Here is an 11246-nt window from a genome sequence, read left to right on the forward strand (position 1 = left end):
CTTTAGTTCAGTAGTCAAAACAGAGACATTGAATAGTAGACTTAATTAGAGAAATTTGGGGGATGGATGAATATCATTTAAAAGCATCTGTCCTTAATGGGATGATGTCTACATAACTGCAAAAAATGGGTCTGAGAAAAACTTCTGGTGGTGTCACACTGTTAATCCAGGAAGCCAAAATGTTGTGCACCGGGAATGGCATTTCCCTGGGAAAGAATTCATGTGTTTGTGAAAAATTTCATCAAGGACCCCATTTCTATAATGCATTAATACTAGTGTAGCATAGTGGATAAGAGTATGGGCCTTTGGCTCAAGTCCTTGTTCCATTCTTTACCAACTGTGTGACCTTCTAGAAGTTTCTTAACCTTTTTCTCAGTTCTCTCTTCTGTGAAATGGGAGGTAAGAACACTTCAGAAAGATGTCTTGAATAGCACATATCAAAATATTTGTAAAACACTTAGCATAGCTCCTGGCACATAGTAAGCCATCAATATAAAACGTGTGTGTGTATATTTGTGTAAACTAGTAATTACTTATGTGGATGCCTGGAATACAACCCAATGCAAATCACAAAACAGGCAAATCTCAGTGAGCTAGCTATTTAGATACACTCTCCAATGCTGTGATTGACCACATCACATGCCTAAGGCACAAAGTTTCACTTATACAAGGCAGCTTTGAAATGGGAGACCCAAATCATTTCTTGCCAACATTTGCATTATGGTTGTCTGTCAGCTCTATAACTTGAAGCACCCTCCTCCCTACCTGAATCATCAAGTTGCTTTTGGTGTTCAGGACTTTCCTCTCAGCATCCTGGAATGCCTTCTGCAGCCTCTGCTCCATTGTCTGAGCAAACTTGCAGGACTGTATGTTGTCTGCTTGGCTCACAAACTGCAGCACTAGAATGAGAGTAATAAATCAGGGCTCACCAAAGCTCTGTGTCTTAATTCCTTGGATTTAATAGTGGTCATGATATAAAACAACATGATTTTAGATTAGAGAAATTAGGTAAATAAACAATAAGGCTGGACAAGGTTTGATTGTAGTTTTGAAAGTGGCTCTTAGAATGATTTATAACATAGAAGAATTAGACACATGATTGAACCCAAGATTCCCACCAATGCAAAGAATTTTGTGATCTTATTTTTTTGGAATATGTAGACATCTGCTCAAAGACTGACAAATAATAACTTGAGAGATCATGTCTTTTATTTCTTCGGAGAGAAAAAAAATCAATTGACCTCTTTTACTAAGTTTATTGTTTCAATTGCAATGGTTTCTCTACTCTTGTGGTTTACAAATTTTGCAGATCGAAAATAACCAGGGAGCTTGAAAAAAAGAAAGATTCCAAGGCCTGAGCTCAGGGATTCTGATTCAGTGGCATCTGGTACCTGTTGCTCCAAACCATGGATTTTATGAATGTTCAAGTCTTATTAGTATCCACTGGTAATAGAGGAAAAAATAAAAAATATAGTATTCGATGCTCATAAGTACTAATTATATAAATCGGGAGGGAAGGCTCCTGTGATAGAACATTTCTAATAAATCCAGAGTTGGAAAAGTTTAGACTGATGTGCAGAGAACTTGGACATTTGATTAGCAGGGCCCTTTGAAGATGGTACATAGAGACTTTAAAAGATGACACAGCAGCTGCAATGGAGTTTTTAAACAGGTGTCTGCTTGGTACCACCTCTAGTCCCAGAATGTGTAGGAATCTTTTCCTTTGAGTTACTTGCCTGTTTTCAGCTGGAAGTAGCCTGCGGGCTGGGGATTCCACAGGGAGGCAAGTATTGCCACAGACTGTAAATTCAGGGTATGTTGCTTCAGATCTGCAGTGACGTTGCTGACTCCATAAACACCCAGCATTTCTATCACTACAGCAGGCAAGTACACCAACTTCCCTTTGGTAGCATAATAGCCAACTGTGATATTATGAGAATATTCCAGAATGTCCACCTACAAAACAAACAGTCCCACAGAACTCATTGTTTATTTCCAGAGTAAGTTTTTCTTGGTGTCTCTTAAAACCACACCTGTTATTCAGCGAGGCTGGGGAACAGGATTGTTCTCCTTCAACAAACATTCTAACAATCCTATAAAGTATACGTGGATTGGCAAGTCTCAAAATATCACAATACAACAAAATACAATTTATATCAAACCTACGTGGAACAGAATTAAATCCGTGTTTTTTTATTCTTTAAGTGCCTCAGCATAATCCTGTGAGCACCACTTATAACTAAAATGGCAGAGAGGAGACAGCTGGCAAAAGAGATTTCCAGCAAATGCAATGCTGGGAAAACTGCTTTATTATATTTCTATCATTTATAGAAATTAAAAGGCAGAAATGATAGATTAAGTGGGGTGCCTTCAGCGCAATGGTCAAGAAGTAAATAAATTCCTCTCTCTAGATACAGTAAGAAGAACCATTGACTCCATCCTTGGCTTGTAAACTGGTTCAAGACCAAGGCAGGATGAGCCATAGAGAGCTTCTCTTACAACTGAGTCCTGAGGGACACTGACGATCTCAGCTCTTTCTGTCCCGACCCGAAGATTTTAAGGCTTTAGATCTTATTCTTTTTGTTTCATTTTGTTTTCTTGGTGTTGCATAACAGCTCAAGGTGTTTTTTTGTTGGTTTTGGGTTTTTTTTAAGTATATTAAATATAATGTTTATTATAGAATTAGTATGTTTGGAAAACAGAGAAAAGAGTAACAACTATCTCTAATGCCACCACCACTACCATAATCCAGTCACACAGTCACTTTTAGGTATATTTCCTTTCAGTCTTTTTTCCTGGAAATACGTATTTCATATATAAACACACACGTATTATACAGGAACATACTTCAAAAAGTTCATGGAAAGATTGGCATTAGCTCTTAATTTTACTTTTCCAAAAACTTTTTGAAATACCCTTGTAGGTATATATACATGCATACAGGTACATATATACATATATGAGAATATACGTACATATATGCATGCACTGTAGATATTCCTTCATAACCTCCCTTTTTTCCAATTTTTTTTTATTGTGGGAAAACATACACAACATACAATCTATCATCTTAACCATTTTTAAGTGTTGCTCAGGGGTATTGAATACATTCATAATGGTGTACAACCATCACCACCAGCCACCTCCAGAACTCTTATCATCTTATAAAACTGAAACTCCATACTCAGGGTGTTTTTAACACCTGTGTTCCCCCTTATTCTTGCCACTCCATTGGTAGTGTCCTGTGTATTTTCCAAACTAACTGATTTTGCAACTAGATGGGTAAGCCTTTTGCTCTTCCACATTGGGTGTCTCCTCCATTAGTCTGTTTCCTAAAGATGGGGTTCAAGATGATTTTAGGTGTAACAAGAGATACTTTGGGACGAAACATGGACACAGGATGAAACAACAGTAAAGCACCCCATGAGAAAGTTGCTCACTTTCTAATAGTTCTAATTACTTCAAGGAGCAAGTCTCAGTTCAGGGATTATTTTCTTTTAGGGATTATTTTCTCTAACCCTTGCTAATTCTTTTGTTAAACAAACAAAGGGACACCAGGCTCAGCCTCAGAGCCTTCAGCAATGTCTGGCTTGAATTTAACAAGCTGTTTTGTTTCTATTATTCTCATTTTCACCATTCCATTTTATTTGTGGCAAATGATCCTGATTTTCACTTATGGTGGTAATAGCAAATGTCCTTTCAAAAGAAATGTATGTAAGTTTTAAGAAGTGAGCCATTTTTTTTAAAAAAAAAACTAATACTAATTGTCACAGTGGTCTGTGATGATATGCAGAAAAGACCAAAACTATGAAGGTAGCGTGAAAATGACTGAAGTCTAGAAAAACTGTTTCAGGCAACTAAATGGGAACATACACATTTTCAACTTTCAAATAAAGCTTCTGGTGCAGAGACCACAGAAGCCTCTCATGGAATGCATTTTTCTTCTTTCTTTCTTTCTTTTTTTTTTTTTCTGGAATTGTACAAAAGAGATTGACAATGACCAATAAACTAGGTGCCAAATCTCATTTGTAGTCAGTCCTTGGTGTGATGGATGGGAAGGGGATCACTAAGCTGGATGCAGCTGCAGAACAGAACATCAAAGGAAGAAGCCAGAGCAATATTTTTTTTAAGTGGTGCAAAAGGGAGTCCGCTGACTGCCAATCGCATTTACTGCTTTAAAACCTGGACTCAAACCAAGATTATAAAGCAAAGCTTCCATCACTTGGATATGCCATTGAAACAAGCCAGCAGTTGTTAAACAGTACTTGGCATTAAAGTGTTCGGAGGAAAAAAAATGTTTACTTCCTGTCTGCTGGCCATTTAAGCAAAGTTGGACTGGATTTACAAGTCGAAATAATTTTCAAGTGTCCAGAAATAAATCATTATTTATGATGGTGCAGAAGATAAAGGGAAAAGCAATGGATCATTTCTAGGGAATTACACAAATGTTATTAATATGTTCCCCAAACGACGGGATAATGGAATGGTTAAAAACAGTACACCCAAGCTTTAAAAAAAAAAAATCTAGACATAAGGCAATTAGTCTCAATTTTCCACCTCAAAATTTGACCTTTTTCTCTAGCCACCATGTATTAGCTATTTGCCAAAATGAAGAAACATTCTACTGGCAAGTGTGATTATTGAATCTAGAAAGGAGGAAAATAATCTAAGCATATTCTGGACCCAAGAAGGAGACATAGATACATTAGCCTGATTAGAAAGCAAGGGGCTTACGTGTGCCGAGACATCACTCTGGTGGAAAGCCTTGCGCAATGCCTGCGTGAGCCCTTTGGCTACATTGAGCTTCAAGGATTCACTGATCTGCACCCTCCTTTGGCTTAGAAAGAGAACTGTGGGGCAAAACAGAAGCATGGTAATCAGGGTAAGGCAGCAAACCTCATAATTAACAAGCCCTTCTCTCCTCCCAGCCACCACCTTCTGCAAGTTCTGAGCAAAGCTGGTCAGCACAAGTCCCACTGAGTATACGTGTTTAGGCTTGGTCTTGGGGGCAATGGTAATTGAAGAGTTTGAAGCAAAGGATTGCATTTTAGAAGGTTCCCCTGACTGCAGACTGTAGAGCAGATTGGAGATGGGGGACGTCTGAAGGCAGAAAGATAAATTTGTCTGTAGTTGCAGAAATTTAGGTAAGCGATGATGACAGTGGGAATGGAAGTAGCAGAGCGAGCTAGGGTGGAAATAAGGTGTACTCAGGAGGCAGAACAGAAAGGAACTGGTGGCTGATTAGATGTGGCTGCAGTGGGGGAGGGGCAGGGAAGAAGAGAGAGGGGAGAATGTTCCAGATTTCTGCCTCTGGGGGGCTGGGGCTGCCCAGCACCTCTGGAGGGAGAGGGGATGAGGAGAGGAAATCCAGATGGCATAATTGCTTCAGAAATAGAAAGAAATACTGTAGTTTCTGCTGTGCCTAGTTTCACAATTTCCCATTTTAAAATAGGATATATCTCAAGATACAATTTCATTTCATTCTTTATGGGGCAAGGAGGGAGGCGGGATGCGAGCATTCAACATCAGTGAGCTCTTTCAAATAATGTCTAATGATTTTTTATAGCAAACATTACCACACTATTAAAAACACCCTGTGCATTCTAGGCCTGCTCTGCTGCAACTGGGGAGTGGGGGCTAAAAAGATGGCATCTCAGCTTTGCCTGTGGTTCTAGTGCTGCCTGCCCAAATTTTCCAGAAAGTCTCCTTTCTAACATCAAAGGAAATCCTGGCTTCCCACACAGTGTACTGTAGCTATACTTTAAGTATCTGTTGATTGAGAAAATGCATGACAAAAAGCCTTTCTGAGTTCTGTTGCTCTTCCCAAGATTTTGTATATTACGAATCACAACATTCATTCATGTGAAACATTGATTTGATTCGCTCTATGGCAACTGGGGGCACATTTGCATTCACAGAACTGGGGTTTCCCAGGGGCTTCTGATATCAGGACAGATCCTAGTATCCATTAATGCTCCCCCTGTTCGCTGACACTTGATAAAGATTAAGGTCTCTCAACTCCAGCCCTATTGATGTTTGGGGGGTTGCCAGGGACTGTCCCATGCATTGTAGGATGTTAGCAGTATCCCTGGTCTCCATCCCACCAGATTCCAGTAGCACCCCATCCCCAAGGCGTGACAACTAAAATGTCTCCAGACATGGCCAAATGTCCCCAGGGAAGGGAGGGTGATGGGGGGAAGGTGGCAAAATCACCCCTGGTTGAGAACCACTGTTCTAAAAGAAAAATAATTCTGTTACGTCTCAGAGGCCAGGTTTGCTGCTTTCAAGTAAAATCACTTGAAAGTAAGGACACTGGACTCTTACCTGTCTTCACCAGGAGCCTACTGGACATCTGACACTCTAGGTTGGAGGCCATTTTCCCAGTTGTGACCACTGCAGCCGATGCAGCAGAAAGAGCAACATCTGTGTTTTCTGCAGGCCAAGGCGGCAAGCGGGTCGCCTTTACTGATGCCGTGATGGACGTCAACGCTGCTGTGATTGTCAGCGGACGTGGGGTGGACACTCTGGGCATCTCTGGGTTGGTGGGGTTTGGGAGGCCAGTGAGCATGGCTTGTGGTTTCCTGGGGAGGTGTGTTGTGGACAACAGGCCAGAGGCAGGGCCCGTGTTCCCTGGCATGGCTGTATGCATGCTCATGGTGTGTGCCGTTCTTGCAAACATGTAGGTTGGCGTGAAGGGGAAGGCTGTATGGACTGCTGCTGGTGTTGCCTGTGGGCCAGATGCCAACTTGTTTGTGACATTTTTAGCAAGATCTGTGGTCAAACTGCTCTTGGCTAATCCTGATGCCACCACCGAAGGGCTGCTGCCAGTGCCCTTACCAACCAGGGCTGCAGACAACACCGGTGGACTTGATTTCCTTAAAAACAATGTGGTGGCTGCCTCTGCTGCTGCTGCTGCTACTGTTGGTTCTACCTTGGGTGTCACTGAAGAGTCCACTGTAAAGAAAGAAAAAACAAAATTTGTCACTGGCTCGGTATGCACATGTTACCTGTTCTGATAATGAATGGATGTAACTTATGGGTTTTCTCGGATAAAAAGTCTCTGTACGCTGGGCTTGCAGTGGGGAGAACTTAGGCAAAACAATTTTAGGCTCATTAAGTCAATTAAACTTAATGAGAATACCACTATGGCAAAGCTATGGTTGATAATAAGGACACAAATTCTGAACATTTCAAAAAACCAAGTGGGCAAAGAATCAACAACATGACTATTTGGGGCTGCTAACTCATTCCTCAAAGGGGGTCTGTGCTCCTTCAGAGCAAAGCTGTGGGATCTGTGTTGAGCTCGAAGATGCTTTGGTCACAGAAGCAGTCATACCCGTTTTTGGGAAACAAGCTACCTGCATTAGTGGTTGCACCTGTCCATTTCTTGGGGCGCTGAGAAAGCTGCAGCACTTTGGAGGGGGTCCTGGAAAAGGCACTGGTCGATTTAGGAGGAGATTCAGCAGTAGAATCATATCTCAGGATACTCTGGAATGGTGTGGAAGCATTTGTCACAGGTGATGGATAGATGTCCCTGTAAATTTGAAAACCTATATCTGTTCCATCTGAAAGCATTTCCTGCAAGTTAGCCATAGCAGTTACACTTGGTGAGGTTAGCAAAAAAGGACGTGTTGACTGGGACTGCAGCTGCAGAAGGGGTTGAGACACAGAATGTTGACTTGTGGACGGGTAATATTCAACCTCAGCTCTTTGGAAGTCTCTGAAATTGTTGTTGTTACTTGTGGACCAGAGGTCTATATGGTTTCCAGCCATGGTCACGTCTGACTGTTGTCCAGGCTTGTCAGTGCTTACACCAGGGACAAAATCCTGAATCCTAAAGCCTTCTGTGGTCACTGAACGCCCAGTATCTTTGAAATCCTGAGATGTTACTGCATTGGCAGCTGAAGTTAAACCACTAGGAGGAGTAGTTGAAGCTGAACGAGTTTCCCAACTTGTGAAGTTAACTGCGTGTCCATTTAAATTATAATTTGTTTGCTGCTGCAAGCCAGATATTGTTGCTTCTGTGGAAAGGGATCCAGTTTCTGCTGAAAGAGAACTCCAGGAAACATCTGTGGTTGCTGGCTGTTTCATGTCTCTGACTGAGAAATCATAGACATCCGTGGGGGAGGGAGATGCTGTCACCTGTTTGGAAGCTGAAGCTGGCAACTCCGAATGGCCCACAGCAGCTGCAGAAGTCTCTGGATGGGTGTTGGAAAAGCCAGGAGATGGGGAAACAATCCGGGTGGTCTGTATGGAGGCTGTGTAAGGTGGAGGTGATCCTGAAGAAAGGAGCTTTGTTCTTGGTGTTGTAACGATGGGAGATGAAATATGATCCGTGCTCAAAACAGAGGTCATTCCATTTACAGTGTGAAGACTTGAAACGTCTTCACTTGGCAGGGCCTGGAGAGGAACGGTCACATTTGCCTTTTCATTTTTCCATAAAACTGCTGTCATGCTATCCTCTTTCCGCAGGGGAAATGTCCAAGCTATAGAAAGACGATTAGGAAGTTTGCGTGAGTGGAGGAAATCTGCTCTTCACTTGGCAGGGCCTGGAGAGGAATCATCACATTTGCCTTTTCATTTTTCCGTAAAACTGCTGTCATGCTCTCCTCTTTCCACAGGGGAAATGTCCAAGCTATAGAAAGACGATTAGGAAGTTTGCGTGAGTGGAGGAAATCTGTAGCTACAGAAGGAGGGGACCCATCATCGCCCTCCTCTCGAGGAGTGGACATCTCTGGTACAAGGGACGGAGAGGCATGATTCTCTGCAGGCTGGAGGAATGTGAGCATGGAGGGAAAGTCAGCTGTCCCCTTGGAGGGTGATATGGGAACTGCCCCAGAAAGGATGCCTTTCACTTGACCGGGTGTGGAAAACGGCAGAGGAAAAGGCACCAAAGAGGAAGACGTATGCTCAGCTGAGAGGGAGGGCCCTCCGGAATCCTCTGGAGCTGCTGACAAATGCGGCAGCTTAGCGGAGTCATTTGCAGTGGCAGGAGCTAGCTTTCTGCGGGTCACTTCTACAGCCACTGCTTCTGCAGCCACTGCTTCTGAAGTCTGGAAAGGTGAAGGCTCAGCCACATGGGTCGCTGCTGCAGTGCTCTTAAAAGTTGGCAAAGACACCCCACTGTGGACTCTTCTGGCCACCTCGGCTTTTACTGGCTGGGCGGATGCAGGATTTGAAGCCACTTCCAACATGGACCATGAGGCAGTTCCACCTGGAAGCCCAAGATGACTTCCAGGTGCTAGGGGACGGGGAGACAGATGGGCCAATTCTGCCGTGGAGCTCAAAAACCCAGGAGCAGGGGAGCCTGCTGAGGGGGGACCCTGTGTGGGGGCCAGCTCAGGATACTGCTTTGTTGAGGATTCAGAAAACCCTAGATGAGGGATGCCTATGAAATCCTGGGCATTTGGGGATGGAGTGTGGATCGTTTTGTCAGAAAATGGGTTTAGAGGATTAGCTGGGCTCTGATTTGAGGAGGAGTCGGCTGGAGCTGTTTGGGGGACTGAAGGCATGTTGGCGGGTCGCTCTGCTGGCTTGGGAAAGAGGATGGAATGAGGACCTTCAGGAGCCAATGAGGAGGAGGGAGGTGGCGGGAGATGCAGGAGGTGGCCTGACCTCGGGGGCTGTCTGGAGATGGAGGGAGTCCCCACCCACCCTGGCTGAGATGGGAGGACAGAGGGTGAGGCTGGCGCCACCGGGACTGTGGACACCAGGGGTAGCATGCTGGAGAGAGGCAAACCTGACACGTGGGTGCGAGGCCTTGCTCGGACCAGGGGCTCAGAGGACTCCTTGGGAGGTTCAAGGGAGGCGCTGTGTCCGCTTCCTTGGTAAAGGGACGAGGAGAAGTCCATGGGAGCCCTAGCTCTGCGGTGGGTCTTGGGCAGAGGAGTTCGGGCTGGCTGCCGTGAGCCTGTGTCGTCGGGGGACCGTGCCAGCACACGCTCGCTTCTGTCCGCTGCCGAGGAAGACTTGACTTCTGAGAAAGGCCATGTTGGTGAAATTGGTAACAATTTCCCATGAGGAAATGACTCTGGGGTCAGGGTGACATTTATCTGTAGATTGTCCATTCCTGCAAAACAAAATATCAGGCAGTCAGGCATCGGGTAAGGACCAAGTGCCTGCTGTGGCCGGCAGTGGGTAAGCCGGGCACTGCCCCGACCACACAGAGCTCCCGCCCCAGCATGGAGAACTCTTGAGACCAACTCAAATGATGGCTTAATTGCAAGTATGCAAATGCTGCAGCCAACTTGCAGGGCAGGGTTGGTGAGAAGCAGTCTCTGATGAAGTGATGGTTAAAGGAAGATGTGAAAGATACTCATGTATTTTTTAAAGGTTTTCTGGTACCACCTAGGAGGCTTGGACTGTGAAACTCACAACTCAGAAAATCAAAGATTATGTGGCTACCTGCCATGGCCAATGACAACAGAAAAAGCCTCATCCAAGAACCCAAAACTAAAGAAGGACTGCATATCTGAGCACAAATCTTTTTTTTAGGATCCTGAGGCATCTCAGGCGAAATATTTGAGGTTGGCTATGTTTGGAAAGATGGTTCCAATGAAACATATTTATCTTCCTGGATTTAAAAGGATTCCTGACATTATCATTCACTCTATGTCAAATAGCAAAGATTTTTTTTTTTTTCAGATTTACTATTTCAGAAAAAAAACCTATCCCATCACACCTAGGACGGAGACATCTCTCACAAGGCCTGGTGTCACTACAAGCACCTGCAGGGACCAGAACTGTAAGCACCAATGTGTGAAATCGCAGGCAGGAAAGCAAAGGGGCAGGGCACAAAATGGTGCGGTCCACAGGACAGGAGGTGACAGAACAACTGACGAGAGAGCTGGAAATTTCACATGCTCAGAAGAGAAACATCATCCTGCTTAATGATTCCCTTTTCCCTGGTTCTGTAGTGTTGATGGTTGATGACCCCAGAGGTGGCTAAGTGTCCTTTAATAATATTTTAAACTAAAAATGAAAAGAAAGAAAAGGTACTTCCAGAGCTCTCTACATCATTAGCTAAAAATGTTAGAACCATCTAATAGAAACAAACCAACCAAGAGGTGAAGTCAGAAGATCTGGGGTTGCGACAGCCATGGCCACCTGGAGCTGCGTGCATCTTTGGGCCACCATCATATGAAGTGGAGGTGACTAACACACCCTATGTACCCCACCCAGCTGCCGTGAAGAGCAAATGAAATTATGGAGGTGGAGATGGAGGGAAGAGCCCTCCAAACAGAAAA

The 11246-nt window shown here is 44.0% G+C and overlaps 1 protein-coding gene across 1 annotated transcript in view; it reads right to left on the reverse strand.

Annotated features, from left to right (window-relative positions):
* The window catches only part of KIAA1549L (KIAA1549-like ortholog), a 113799-nt gene extending 103388 nt beyond the window's left edge, over positions 1–10411 (reverse strand). Inside the window, exons 1-6 of the mRNA XM_008588100.1 lie at positions 10405–10411; positions 9740–10069; positions 6325–6954; positions 4735–4850; positions 1737–1956; positions 766–899 (exon numbers count right to left, since the gene is read on the reverse strand). Of these exons, the coding sequence (XP_008586322.1) occupies positions 766–899; positions 1737–1956; positions 4735–4850; positions 6325–6954; positions 9740–10069; positions 10405–10411 (1437 nt within the window). The remainder of the gene's footprint in view (positions 1–765; positions 900–1736; positions 1957–4734; positions 4851–6324; positions 6955–9739; positions 10070–10404) is intronic.
* Between the last annotated feature and the right edge of the window lie 835 nt (positions 10412–11246).

The sequence above is a fragment of the Galeopterus variegatus genome, unplaced genomic scaffold, assembly GCF_000696425.1.
Source record: "Galeopterus variegatus unplaced genomic scaffold, G_variegatus-3.0.2 Scaffold121, whole genome shotgun sequence".
In the NCBI taxonomy this organism is placed as follows: Eukaryota; Metazoa; Chordata; class Mammalia; order Dermoptera; family Cynocephalidae; genus Galeopterus; species Galeopterus variegatus.